The sequence below is a fragment of the Octopus sinensis genome, linkage group LG1, assembly GCF_006345805.1.
Source record: "Octopus sinensis linkage group LG1, ASM634580v1, whole genome shotgun sequence".
Lineage (NCBI taxonomy): Eukaryota > Metazoa > Mollusca > Cephalopoda > Octopoda > Octopodidae > Octopus > Octopus sinensis.
The window spans coordinates 44,119,975-44,135,338 of record NC_042997.1 but is presented as its reverse complement, the minus strand read 5'-3'; the positions used below and the strand labels follow the sequence as shown (position 1 = coordinate 44,135,338).

The 15,364-nt window shown below is 41.1% G+C and overlaps 1 protein-coding gene across 1 annotated transcript; it reads left to right on the top strand.

The window, feature by feature from the left end:
- The first annotated feature begins 300 nt into the window (after window positions 1-300).
- On the top strand, window positions 301-1,236 carry LOC115209240. Its single transcript, XM_029777563.1, has one exon. It carries the CDS (start codon window positions 301-303, stop codon window positions 1,234-1,236), a length of 936 nt encoding a protein of 311 aa, XP_029633423.1.
- The last annotated feature ends 14,128 nt before the right edge of the window (window positions 1,237-15,364 follow it).

Genomic DNA, 15,364 nt, shown 5'->3' with positions numbered 1-15,364 from the left:
CGCTTTCGCCATGTCCACATTGATCTGGATGGACCATGGCCTGTCAGCCGCGGATTCTCTTACATATTGACATGAGTCGATCGTTTCTCTCGTTGGCCAGAGGCCATTCCAATAGTGAACATTTCCGCTGAGTCAGTTGCTCGAGCTTTCGTTTCTAACTGGATTGCTCGCTTTGGAGTCCCTGCTAAAATAACCACTGATCGTGGACACTAGTTCGAGGCTTCCCTATTTCGTGAATTATCACGAATCCTAGGCGTTCATCACATTCGTGCGACCAGCTACCATCCAGCCTCCAACGGGATGGGCGAACGTTTTCACAGGCAACTGAAGGCCGCTCTACGTGCCACTTCTGATCCGCAGTCTTGGACAGAATTCCTGCCTATCGTTCTTCTTGGTTGTCGTACTGCTGTTAAAGCAGACTTAGGTTTCTGCTCTGCTGAACTCCTTTACGGTACTACCCTGGCATTCCCTGGCACAATGTTAGCGCCAGACAACTCATCGTCTCCTGATCCAACGTCGTATGTCACCAGACTTCGCTTGTATTTCTCGTGTCCTCCACCCATGCATCCGCGTGACCAGTCTATTCCCTCTCACGTCCCTCCGGATATTGACAAATGGACTCATGTTTTTGTTCGGGATGATTCTGTCAGAAGACCTCTCGTTTCTCCTTATAAGGGACCATTCCATGTGCTATCGCACACACCCAAAACTTTTAGTCTTGACATCAATGGTCGGGCAGAGACCGTGTCGGTCGACAGACTTAAAAGGGCACATTTCGAGGTGTCCATACCTTTCGATGACACCCCAGACACGTCCACCTTTGATCCTTTACAACCACCTACACATCCACCTGCACATACACCTTTGACCACACCATCACCTACACCTACACTTTCGTCGCCACTGCCTAACACGAACAAACCCTATGGCACCACGACTGGCCGTACTGTGCATTGGCCTAAAAAACTAAGACTATTTATATGTGACATTATCTTTTGTGTTTCCTGTGACACACTTTGTGTGTTACTGCACAAGTTCCAATACTCTGCCATTGAACATTTTGTCAAATTTTGTGCATGCCAATTTATATTTCTTGCAGTTATTGTTCTATTTGACTTGTTACATTTTTGTACCATATCTTGTTGGTTGCGATCACTTGCCATCTTTGCTCTTTCTTGTGCCTGCTCCAATTATTCTGGTTTCGTACTTCTGCACTCAGTGGGGAGCCATTTGTAGCGGCACAAACAACCAGCGCCATATTGGATGAGATCTCGCGGCAGCCATAGCCATCTCCGAGAGTGGAGCGAGACCTCACCTGCATCCATTTGCCATGCGCGAGATCCCAACGAGGCTCGCGACGGAACGATGTAGACGGAAACCCGATTGCGTCCTGTCTCTTCTCTTTGGCGCCTTTTACACAGCAGCATTTGGCTGAACACGAACGCTGGCAGATTTTTCTACCTGTCGATCTCCAGTGGCCCTGCGTCCACTCTATCGGAGCTTAAGATGGTAGCTGAAAGCAGCACGTTTCACCTTTCCTGTAAATAAACCTGTTGTAAATAACATTTATGTTTGAAGTCTTTTCTCTTCACCTGCCGAAAGCCTGAACTACATAAAGAACAAGAAAAGTGATGGAAGAAGATGATATTCCTCGGATATCATAAGCCTTACGTTCCATACATATATGCATGCATGCATCCATCCATCCATCCATCCATCCATCTATCTATCTATCTATCTATCTATCTATCTATCTATCTATCTATCTATCTATCTATCTATCTATCTATCTATCTATCTATCTTTCTATCTATCTATCTATTTACATAGTGTTCAGGCTAAGTTTCACTGTTTGCATAAATGGAAAAGAAAACAACATCCCATCCAAAAATACAAGTATTTTAAAAATCGAAAAATATCGACTAGATTATGGCTGGGAGATAATTTACTCAAAGTAGCTGCCCTCAGCTTCCATCACGGCCTCAACTCAAAGTAGCTGCCCTCAGCTTCCATCACGGCCTCAACTCAAAGTAGCTGCCCTCAGCTTCCATCACGGCCTCAACTCAAAGTAGCTGCCCTCAGTCCATCACGGCCTCAACTCAAAGTAGCTGCCCTCAGCTTCCATCACGGCCTCAACTCAAAGTAGCTGCCTTCAGCTTCCATCACGGCCTCAACTCAAAGTAGCTGCCCTCAGCTTCCACCACGGCCTTAACTCAAAATAGCTGCCCTCCGCTTGCTTCCATCATGGCCTCAAGACGGCTCCAGGACCCGATGCATGCGTTCCTCCCTGTGTCCCTGGGAAGATCTTCGAACACCTCCTTCATCTTGACCACCAACTCGGACTCGGTGTTGCAGACAGAGCGGCTGGTGTCTTTCTCAACCGTGCTCCACACATAATAATCTATGGGATTACAATCGGGGGTGATTGAAAGCCCAGAAACTAGGGGTGATGAAGTCGTAGACATTCTCCGATAACCACTTCTGACTCATTCCGGGGGTATTGCAAGGAGCCGAATCCTGTTGTCACACTTATAGCCTTCCAGCAGCAACCCCTTCCCCTGAAGGGATTGACCACAGTCTCCAGCAGCTTCACATAGTCGTCTGAATTGAGCCTAAGGCCCTGGTCAAAGATGTGGGGGTGAATCCCAGCATGTAGACGCAGTCAGGACACCTGTTGGGTCCCTGTTGAACACGGCTTCGTAGTCTCCTTTGCAGATGTCCACGTCACATTTTAAAGCCTTTAGAGTGTTCACAGTGGAGGCGCAATGGACCAGTAGTTAGGGCAGCGGACTCGCGGTTTCGATTCCAAGACCGGGCGTTGTGTGTGTTTATTGAGTGAAAACACCTAAAAGCTCCACGAGGTTCCGGCAGGGGGTAGTGGTGACCCCTGTTGTACTCTTTCGCTACAACTTTCTCTCACTCTTTCTTCCTGCTTCTTGAGTAACGCTGCGATGGACTGGCGTCCCGTCCAGCTGGGGGGAGCACATACGCCACAGAAACCGGGAAACCGGGCCCATGAGCCTGGCTAGGCTTGAAAAGGGCGACGTTTTTTTTTTTGTTTTTTTCTTTAGAGTGTTCACAAACCATTGAGCAACAGGCATGGTGTCAGCATTTTGATGCTTGGAGCGAATCATCATAATACAGTTAACTCATCCAATATTCAGATGCTTTGTAGTCCTCCGTGATAGCTAACTTTTTTTTTACACTACTATTTTAATCTTTATACTCTGCAACGCTTTTGACTGTTCACCACTACATCAAGCTGGCTGTTCTTGAAAAAAGGAAGACACAAAAATCCTCAAATTTAGCCCAAACACCCTGTATATGAGCGCGCGCACGTGTACGTATATAGATGTATGTACGCATATACACATACATACATGTGGGTGTGTGAGAGAGAGAAATATCCTGTTCTAATACCCAGTGTGAAACCGATTGATAAGATCGGCTATAATGTATCCATACTACTGTATACTTTGATTAATACATGTAGATAGACAAGGCGGTGAGTTATCAGAAACGTTATCAGGGCGAGCAAAATGCTTGGCGGCATTTCGTCTGTCGTTAGAGTTCAAATTTCACCGAGGTTGACTTTACCTTTGATCCTTTCGAGGTCGATAAAATAAATACTAATCGGGCACTGGGGTCGATGTAGTTGACTAATCCCCCACCACCGAAAATGCTGGCCATGTACCAAAATTTAAAACCAATATATACAGATAGACACACATGTACACCCTTAGAAACTCACTTAGTGTCTGTAATCAGCCCTATATAACAAGCCTTTTCATAAGTACTGATTTCAAGTCCAGCAACTGGTCCCCGAAAGAATGAAAGGCAAAGCTAATGTCGGTGGAATTTGAACTCAGAACATGAAGATAGACGGAATGCCGATAAACATTTTGTGCGTGGTGCTAACGATTCTGCCAGCTCGCTGCCCTATCTTGTTTAGTTCATCAGTACTATCTGTTTCTTTATTGCCCATAGAGGGGACAAACAAGGACAGACAAACGGATTAAGTCGATTACATCGACCCCAGTGCGTAACTGGTACTTAATTTATCGACCCCGAAAGGATGAAAGGCAAAGTCGACCTCGGCGGAATTTGAACTCAGAACGCAACGACAGACGCAATACCGCTAAGCATTTCGCCCGGCATGCTAACGATTCTGCCAGCTCGCAGCCCTATTTTGTTTGGTCCATCAGTACTATCAGGAATTCTTTGCGGGAGGAAATGATTTGCTGATTTCATTGGAAAATTAGACCGGTCCCGGAAAATAAAAAAGAAGAGCAACATGTTTGTTTGTTTTTTAGTAACAATAATAATGCAAAAAGAATTATTTTTTTTTCTTAGTAAAATTTTTCATTATTTTAATGATTGTAGTTTAGTAACGGTTGACGATATAAAGATATATTGCTTCGTGCTGGCTTAATATTCTACTTTCGTGCGTTGGGGAAGAAATCTGTTAATCTATCCCGGATGGCATATATATAATATAAACACTGGTCCCTAAGAATATTTCTTTTTAATAACTTATTCATTAAAATAGAGAAAATAAAACAAGTTACACACGTCGCTGAGTAAAAGACTGGTCCAGCTGATATTCAGTTCCGGCTATAGGCGTCACGATCATTTGGTTCCGGAATCACCCGAAAAGGAAGTTTAATAAACAACGAGAAATCTAAAATGAGCTACATTTATTCAAATGACAATTTTCTAGGCTGATAACCTCGTCTTTAAAGTATGTATTTATATTTACATTACGTTTCGATTGCTGATCGCATTTTAATTCTAATATATATCCATCCGGGCTGACTTCTAAGGAGGAACCGTTATTTGTAAACCAAAAGTGTTAATGTTTTTATTTACTAAGCAACTGACGCCAGCACGTTCTAACATAACGGTTCCCAGTTTGAAATCAGCTAAGATATATATATATCATCATCATCATCATCGTTTAACGTCCGTTCTCCATGCTAGCATGGGTTGGACGGTTCGACCGGGGATCTGGGAAGCCAGAAGGCTGCACCAAGCTCCAGTCTTATCTGGCAATGTTTCTACAGCTGGATGCCCTTCCTAACGCCAACCACTCCGTGAGTGTAGTGGGTGCTTTTTACGTGCCACCCGCACAGGTGCCAGGCGAGGCTGGCAACGGCCACGGTCGGATTGGTGCATTTTACGTGCCACCGGCACGGGAGCCAGTCGAGGCGGCGCTGGCATCGGCCACGATTCGGAGTGTGCTTTTTACGTACCACCAGTCCAGGGTTCCTGGCATCTGCCGGGTGCCAGTCATAGGATTGGTTCAATTTCGATTCCGATTTCGATTTCACTTGCCCCAACATGTCTTCGCAAGCAGAGGGGGTTGGCATGGGTGCCTGTCATCGGATGAGGTTCGATATCGACTTCGCTTGCCTCAACAGGTCTTTGTGTGTCCAAGGGAGGAAGGGCATGCATAAGTGGGCTGGACTCACTTGTCCTGCCTGGTCTTCTCACGTACAGCATATTTCCAAAGGTCTCGGTCGCTGGTCATTTCCTCAGTGAGGCCTAAAGTTCGAAGGTCGTGCTTCACCACCTCGTCCCAGGTTTTCCTGGGTCTACCTCTTCCACGGGTTCCCTCAACTGCTAGGGATTGGCACTTTTACACACACCTATCTTCATCCATTCTCAACTATCAACTACTATCAAAAGCTATTAACTACTTCTAGTTTTTCCCCCTGGAAAGTGACGGAAGTTGTTTTCTGCAGATTTTCAGAGTTTATTGCTCCTGAGCATCTGCCACATACAAAAACTATCTTCCCAGTTAGCCTACCTTTGACATTGCTGCACCTCTTATGTGTCCATAGCTTACACTGGGTACATCTTATAGAGTTTCTACCTACACCTTTTCTACAGATCGAGCAGGGCCATCTTCCTGAGGACATTTGTGGATTGTCTACCTTCCTACTTATTAGTACTTTGGTTTTAGCTAGGTTGACTCTAAGGCCCCTCGATTCTAAACCCTCCTTCCACACCTGGAACCTCTCCTCCAGTTCTGATAGTGACTCAGCAATTAGAGCAAGGTCATCAGCATAGAGGAGCTCCCAGGGGCAATCTGTCTTGAATTCCTCCGTAATTGCCTGGAGGACTATGATAAATAGGAGGGGGCTGAGTACTGAACCCTGGTGGACCCCAACCTCTACTTTGAATTCTTCTGTGTACATGTTGCCAACCCTAACCTTACTTACGGCATCTCTGTACATGGCTTGCACAGCCCTCACCAGCCATTCATCTATCCCTAGTTTCCTCATTGACCACCAGATAAGGGATCGGGGGACCCTGTCAAAGGCTTTCTCCATGTCAACAAAAGCCAGGTACAGGGGCTTATCTTTGGCTAGGTATTTCTCCTGCAGCTGCCTTACCAGGAATATAGCATCAGTGGTACCTTTCCCTGGCACGAACCCAAACTGCATCTCATCTAAACTAACTCTCTCTCTAATTAGTTGGGCTATGACCCTCTCCGTAACCTTCATTACCTGATCCAACAGCTCGATACCTCTGTAATTATTTGTATCTAGGGCATCACCTTTACCTTTGTAGCAGTTGACTAGTATGCTGCTACACCAGTCATTGGGTATGACTCCTTCGTGTATCACCTGGTTGACTATACGGGTGACTAGGTTATGGCCGACACTGCCAGATATTTTGAGCATCTCTGCAGTAATTCCTGATGGGCCTGGGGCTTTCCCTGTCTTCATGCTTCTAATTGCTTTAACTACCAAAGAATTTTCAACTCGGATGGCTGGTCCCTCTGTTTGGTTGACATTCGGCAAACTCTCTTTATCCCATTCATTTTCTTTATTCAGCAACCTTTCATAGTGGCATCTCCAAACCTCTCTCTTTGCATCCTCATTTAGCGCAAGTGAACCATCATCCATGCGGACACATTTCTCTCCTACCACATCACGATTCTCTCTCACACACTGTCTTGCAACACGAAATACCTCAAGTCTTTCATCCTCACGGCTAAGAACATTGGCAAATTTTTTCTTATCCGCTTCCCCTCTGGCTAAATAAACCTGTCTCCTAGCTACCCTTCTGGCTGTCTGATACAATTCCCTGCTACCACCGTTCTTCCAGTCCTTCCAAGCCTGTCTCTTTTGTCTAATAGCCCTGTCAACCACAGTGTTCCACCACCACGTTACTCTGGGTCGAGTTGGTACTTTGCTCCATCCACAGATCTGGTCAGTGGCTGTCAGCAGATTGTCCCGTAGAAATCTCCAGTTGTCTTCCACATTAAGTGAAGCTATATCCCCTTCTATTTCGTCAAAGGCTTCGAGTAGTATGTCTCTAAATCTCTGTCCATTTGCAGGATCTTTAAGCTTCCAGACCCTTCTCCTCCAAGTAGGTCTTCTTCTGGGCAACCATTTAGCTCTGATCCTGAAGTCACTAACTACTAATCTATGTTGAGGAGTACATTCTTTGCCTGGAAAGGTTTTGGCATTTATAAGCAGCCCTCTTTCCCTTTTTCTGGCAAGGATGTAGTCAATCTGGCTAGTGTGTCTGCCAGAACGGTAGGTGACTAGGTGAGAGGTGGGTTTCCTGAAGCTGGTATTGCAGACCATAAGGTCATTTGCATCGCAGAACTCCAGCAGTCTGGTTCCCTCCTCATTATGAGAGCCAAAACCGTAGCCTCCATGAACGCCATGGAAGCCCCCGACATGCCGTCCAACATGTCCATTGAAATCACCTGCCACGAAGAGAAGGTCACTGTCATTTGTCAACGAGGTAGTCCGCAATAGGGTGTCATAGAATTGGTCTTTTTGTCCTTCCGGTAGCCCTGGTTGAGGGGCATATGCCGAGATGATGGTAGCTGACCTATGGTGAAGGACTAATCTAATTTTAAGTACTCTGTCACTTACTCTGACTACCTCGATTACCTTATCTACCCATTTCTCCGCAAGAAGTATACCCACGCCCCCGACCCCGTCAGAGTTCCCTGCCCAGAAAATCTTGTACCTGTATATATATATATATATATATATATATATATATATATATATATATATATATATAATAATAATAATAATATTAGGGAATAAATCCAAACTTACAGGGAAAAATTAGATTTAGGATTAAATCCAATTTTATAGTATATATATATATTATATTATATTATATTAAATTAGAGATAAAACCACTATTAGGCAAATCAAACAGTGAAAAACATAAGCCAATACATAAAATTAATTTAAAAATATAAAAGTTAAAAATTAAAAAAGTATTTAAATAATTTAAACTTATAAATTTTAAATATATATATATATACAAATATATATATATATATGTATGTATATTTTTATATTTATATATTATTTTTATTTATTAATTAATTAATTTATTTATTTAAAAAATTTTTTTTTATATAAATATCAAAGGTATTAAGTTTAATAAAAGATAAAGAGTAAAACACTACGATCGTTTCATGGCTGTACCAATTCGAATAACAATAATTTAAATTCAATTAATAATTCGAGTTATGGTTACAGTCAATCTTCAGGTTAATTGAAATATTTTAAAAATAATCAGAAATATTTAAACAATATTTTTAAGATATAAATAATATAATAATTTTACTTATAATAAACTCTATTATCAAACTAGAAACTTAAAACTTAACAATTATGATTATATCAAAATCGATTATAATGTTAAATATTAATTTTAATTTATTATAATTTATCTCTAATTTAATATAATATAATATATATATATATATATATAGGAATAAGACACTTGGCGTTCCAACTCATGACGATTTTAATAGCGTGGAAAATGATTATATGATGAGGTTTTGTAACTTTTATATCTCATTTTATGTTTTTTTATAGAATAATTATTGTGACACCCTAAATGTCGTTAATTGTGACACCCTAAATGTCATTAATTTTAATGTTAAGAGAGAAATATTTAGGTTAGTTTCTCAGTTTAACCTACACAAGTGTAGAGGTGGTTCAGACATTTCCAAGATGGACGAAAAATGTCGATATTGACAAACGTTCTGGGAAACCTGCAACCAGCAGAACTGAGAAAAACATGACAGATGTGCATGCAGCTGTGAGGGGAAATCGTTGAATCACCATCCGTGAGTTATCAGAAGATGTGCAGATTAGTTATGGTTCAGTTCAGTCCATTATCACAGAAGATTTTGGGTATGAGTCACGTGTCTGCCAAGTTTGTGCCAAAACTGCTTTCAGCTGACCAAAGAGATACCTCTGGATAGGTATCGCCAAGCTTTTGGCAAAATGTGATGCAGATTCTCTGCTCAACTTTCTCTGTCATGGTCAGTGCTATGATCACATGCTACACACCTTCCTTCCAAGCACTGCTGTAAACAGTGGAAGTGAGCTAGAACATTAAAACTGAGTGCACGTGCACTGCAGAGGTCAAGGTCAATCTGTGCCAAATAGCTTCACTCTGTGTGCTTTAGCTTCGTTACTATAGCAACAGTCTGGATACTTATTGATCAGACCATATATATATATATCATCATCACTGTTTAACATCCGTTTTCCATGCTAGCATGGGTTAGACGGTTTGACCAGGGTCTGGGAAGCCAGGAGGCTGCACTGGGCTCCAGTCTGATCTGGCAGTATTTCTACAGCTGGATGCCCTTCCTAATGCCAACCACTCCAAGAGTATAGTTGGCGCTTTTTACATGCCACCGGCACAAGGGCCAGTCAGGTGGTACTGGCATCAACCATGCTTGAATGGTGCTTTTTACGTGCCACCGGCATGGGTGCCAGTCAGGCGACACTGGCATCAGCCACAACAACGACTTCACTTAACTCAACAGGTCTTCGCAAGCACAATTTATTGCCCAATGATTGAAGGGTACTCTTAAATGGGCCAATTATGCTGCACTGGTGTAGGCCACGGTTAAGGTCTCACTTGGCTTGCCAGGTCTTCTCAAGCACAGCATATCTCCAAAGGTCTCAGTCACTCATTGTCGCCTCCGTGAAGCCCAACATTGGAAGGCTGTGCCCCACCACATCGTCCCAGGGCTTCTTGGGTCTACCGCTTCCATGGGTTAAGCAAAACAGCTAGTTATAAAATCTCAAGAAGAGATGGAGTACTAACATATACTAAACGGTAAAGCTAGTCGCCACATCAAAGTAGCAGTTAAATGTTACTACTAGTTTAGGTTAACCCCAGGCAGATTCTCCACCAGCTGGTTATCAGTGCAATGCTCTCTCTTTACTCTTTTACTTGTTTCAGTCATTTGACTGCGGCCATGCTGGAGCACCGCCTTTAATTGAGCAACTCGACCCCGGGACTTATTCTTTGTAAGCCCACTACTTACTCTATCGGTCTCTTTTTGCCGAACCGCTAAGTGACGGGGACGTAAACACACCAGCATCAGTTGTCAAGCAATGCTAGGGGGACAAACACAGACACACAAACGCACACATACATATCTATATATATACATATATACGACAGGCTTCTTTCAGTTTCCGTCTACCAAATCCACTCACAAGGCATTGGTCGGCCCGGGGCTATAGCAGAAGACACTTGCCCAAGATGCCACGCAGTGGGACTGAACCCGGAACCATGTGGTTGGTTAGCAAGCTACTTACCACACAGCCACTCCTGCTCTGCACCCTTTATATACAAAAGGTTGCAGAATGTTTGTACCGGAAACAAGCTGGCAGGGAATCTGTCTGGGGTTAAACCAGTAGTAACCTTCAACTGCTACTTTGATGTGGAGACTGGCTTTACTGCTTAGTATACATTACTACCCTATCTGTTCTTCAGATTTTTTAATTAGCTATTTTGCTTGTTGCAAATCAGTGATTGATGGTCACTTTGTTTACAATATATCGTTGACAGAAGCGGATCTTAGCTATTGCTCGAGTGCGCAGGTGCTCGTGGCTGATGATGGGCCAAATAGCTCAGAACTGAGTCAGTCTCGTGACCCTGTTAGCTGCTGGAGCGTAGTAGGGGTTCGCTCCACCTGCTAACAATATATTGTATATAAATTGTGCCAAGTGTTGCACCAATAACCAGCTGGCAGAGAATCTGCCCAGGGTTAAACTAGTAGTGACATTCGACTGCTACTTTGATATGGCTTTACTATATATATATATATATATATATATATATATATATATATACAATAATATGTTACATTACTCGGTAGCCAGATAACCGAAGAGATGGTTTTGTGGATTTCCACTTCGGCATCTGAAACTCAGAGTTTTATCTTGACTATTGAGTAATGTAACATATTGTATAGATAAATTTCCTCTATTTACATAATATTGAGGTCTCTTTCTTTCTTTTGTTATCTTACCGTTTTACCAATATATATATATATATATATATACTAGCAGTATCGCCCGGCGTTGCTCGGGTTTGTAAGGGAAATAACTATATAAGCATTTTTAGAGAGTTATAGACAAAAAATAGCAAAAAATGCATTAAAAATGGAAAAAATATGATGGTAAATTTTTTTTAAAATCGTTGACTCATCGTAGACATTTTTAGAGAGTTACTTCCCTTATATAATAGCGAAAAAATGCATTAAAATGGAAAAAAAACGATGGTAAATTTTTTTAAAATCGTAGACTCATGTAGACGCTTTCTTAGCCATTTCTGTTTTGGTGTCTTCAAGCCATGAAGTCGTTGTTCTAAAAGAACGCTGGTCTCCTTGACAACGCATTACGACGTTGATTTCCTTACACTCCCTTCCCCACAGGTGCAGGTGTGAGCGTGGACGCCAACTCCGCCGCCATCGACACACGAAAAATTATGCATTAAAATGGAATAAAAAATGATGTTAAATTATTTTTAAAATCGTAGACTCATCGTAGATGCGCGCTAATACTCAGACGGGCTCGATATGAATCACGACTATAAGCTACCCGAATTTGGTTAAACTGCACCGCAAAATGTGGGAGTAGTTAGGAATCTAAATCGAAGGGGACGGACACTCACACAACTACAGTTTTATATATATAGATATACATAGCGCAGTAGTGGTGAGATGTGACAGCAAAGAAAAGCATACATTCACTCTCTGCATGCAATTAGACTCGGAAAGTTCGTGAGGAACCCATTGACCCAATTTGCTGACTTTTCCGATAGCACACAGGTCTCAATGAATGGTTGAATGACCAAATCCAAGCTTCTCTGCTAGTTCCTCAACAGTTACGATGAGATTTTGTTCCACCAGGGTTTTCAGGATGTCCTTGTCGAGTTCTACAGATCTTTCAGGATGAGGCTTGTCTTCTAGGCTGTAGTTTATGGCTCGGAATTTCTGGAACCACCATTGACACTGCCTTACGCTTATTGTCCAATCCCCATATACTGCATTAATATTTCTTGTACTTTCCGTTGCGTTGTTGTCTTTATTGAACTCATAAAGCAAAATATGCCAAATATGCTCCTTTGTTACTTCCAACATAGCTTTGAAAAAAATAGCTGTTAAAATCGAAATGCACTCTTCAAAACTTGCACAATGAATAAGGACAAGATAAAATTACTACCTGCTTTTATAGCAAGTTAATATAAGTAGTTTATCCCATTCCCCTCTGACTTTTAGTTCAAGCTGTTGAAAAAACCGCATTATTATATATATATACATACATACATACATACATATACACACACACTCTCTCTCTCACACACATGCACACATTTATATTCTGTTATTCTTTTATATGTTTCAGCCTTGAGGTTGTGGCCATGCTGGATCATGTGTGTGTGTGTGTGTGTGTGTGTGTGTCTATCTGTCTGTCTGTCTGTATGTATATATGTATATGTATGTGTGTGAACAATAATATTTTCAACAGATGTGTTGCAGATGTATCTGATTGTTCTCAAGCTTCAATACTGTGTGTGTGTGTGTATGTGTGTGTGTATGTATGTATGTATATGTATGTATGTATGTATGTGTGTATGTATGTATGTGTGTGTATGTATGTATGTGTGTGTGTATGTGTGTGTGTGTGTATGTATGTATGTATGTATGTATGTATGAGTGTATGTTTACTTTATTACTAACACAAGCCACTACGGTTATTTAATGTAAAGTCTTCCTCAAATCACTCTCTCTCGCTATTTACTCTCTTCCAAGAACATTTTCACTCACTCTTATGTCTTAGCTTCCCATACATTTTACTCATGTATCTATCAGCGTCATAGACAGAAACAAATATTACATCGCCATCGTCACCGCATTCTATTGTCTACCTGTCAACACACTGAATTACTTTCACTTTATTCGTAGCACACTGTGTGTGTGCGTTTGCGTGTGCTGTAAACCAGACTAAGAAAAGCATTTGACATACACACCAGAATGTGAGTTTTCTGTAAATTTTGCTTAATTGGAGTTTAAATTTTAAAAACTGGACCTGGCATGACCCGATGCATTCTATTCTTAAAAATGCTAGGTAAATTGTAATTGAAGAAATCCTATATTGTAGATTTCTATAAGATACAAAGGGAGGCAGATAAAATCTGCCTTTTATAATAAGAGATATATATTATACAACCAGGCCAACACCTCTGCCATAGATCCAGACCTACATCTGTCTTTCCTATTTATCTTTATCTGTCATTCAAAATGTGACCGTTTGTGTACCGTTGGCGATTTTTTTTTTCCTCCGTCTTCCCTTCTTTGGATCTTTCCTTTTCCTATGTCTCTGATGAAGAGCTCTGCTCGAAACGTTAAACCCTCCTTCTTTTCTTAGCGTCCAATAATACTATACTTGTTCCACGTCCTCGCGTTGTTGTGTTTTCATGCTTGGATTAACTATATATATAGTTTTCCTTTATTCTAACCTGTTAAAGTACCCGGAACTTATAAGACAACTGTTTGTGATGATGGGTATGGGTTTTGTAAGGTCTCTGCATTCTCTGTGAATGTTATTGTGACCACTTGACATTGACCTAGTTCTCCTAACACCAAATCTGTTCATCAAATAGTAGTAATTGGCATTAGTTGTGACAATGCTGTCTTCTACATAAATTCCTTATATGGAGCTATGACATCCCCTTTACCCCATTTCTATAATTAGAAAATCTTTATTGTCTCATTTCATTTGTTCCTCCCTCTCAGAACATTACAGTAGTCTGGAAAAACTGAATCTTAGTCAGTCAGTTGATGGGCTCCACTACCTCATATGTTCTTAAAATTTAAATCCACATCTTTGTCTATATATCTACCTTCTCTATAATGCTGCCACTTGATATGAAAATTTTTGTATTAATGGAAAACCTCTATAAATGGCTGATGAGTGCTCAGCATTTTAAAACTGTTGTAATACTTACAACATTTAATAAAATGATGTAGTGCGAAACGATTGTACCAAATTACCGGAGTCATTCTTGTTGCTTATTTTGATTATAATCACACCGCAGATTTTTATGGATAACACCATACAGAATTCTGGTGCATCTAACTTAAGTGCCATATTCATTTGAATCTAAATTTTTGCTGAACTTATATATATATATATATATATATATATATATATATATATTTATATATATATATACATATATATATATATACATATATCATCATCATCATCATCGTTAAACGATGATGATGATGATGATGATATACAGTACAGCTTCAAATAGACCTACACATTTCTACTGCATCGATTAGTAACCGTTGCAATTGTAACCTTGCCGTGTGTGTGTCATTGTCTCTGTGTTTTATCCCACAACCACTGTTTAACGACTGGTGTTGGTTTGTTTACATCCCCATAACTTAGCAGTTCAGCAAAAGAGACTGATAGAATAACTACCAGGCTTAAACGGAAGTACTCTGGCCAATTCATTCAACTAAAAGTTCTTGAAGGTGGTGCCCCAGCATGGCCACAGTCCAATGACTGAAACAGATAAAGATAAATAGGAAAGACATATGTAGGTCTGGATCTAGGGCAGAGGTGTTGGCCCTGGTTGTGTAATTAAGAAGTATGCTTTGCAACCACATGGTGTTTTGTTCAGCCCTATCCCATGACACACCAGGAAAATGTTCTCTACAACAGCCACCGACTGATTAATGCCTTGTACAAAAGTCTGTTGCATGTGTGTGTTGGTGTCTTTTGCTACTCAGCAACCAGGCTTTGTTTATATTTCTATAATTTCACAGCAAAAACAGATTAAAAGTATAAATACCAGACTTAATGTATTAGGGTTGACTTCATTGGCCAAACCCTTCAAGGCAATACTTCAGCAGAGCCACAGTCTATGTAAAAGAATAAAAGTTATTACTCTTTATTGTGTGTGTAAAGATCAAAGGTCATTCCTGAGCCATAGGCTCATAAGGCCAGTTTCGCAAATTCTGTGGTATATATATTACCCCACTGGA

Excerpts from the sequence above, each read along its gene's own strand:
- LOC115209240 (XM_029777563.1), top strand. The coding sequence starts at position 301 with ATGGGCGAACGTTTTCACAGGCAACTGAAGGCCGCTCTACGTGCCACT.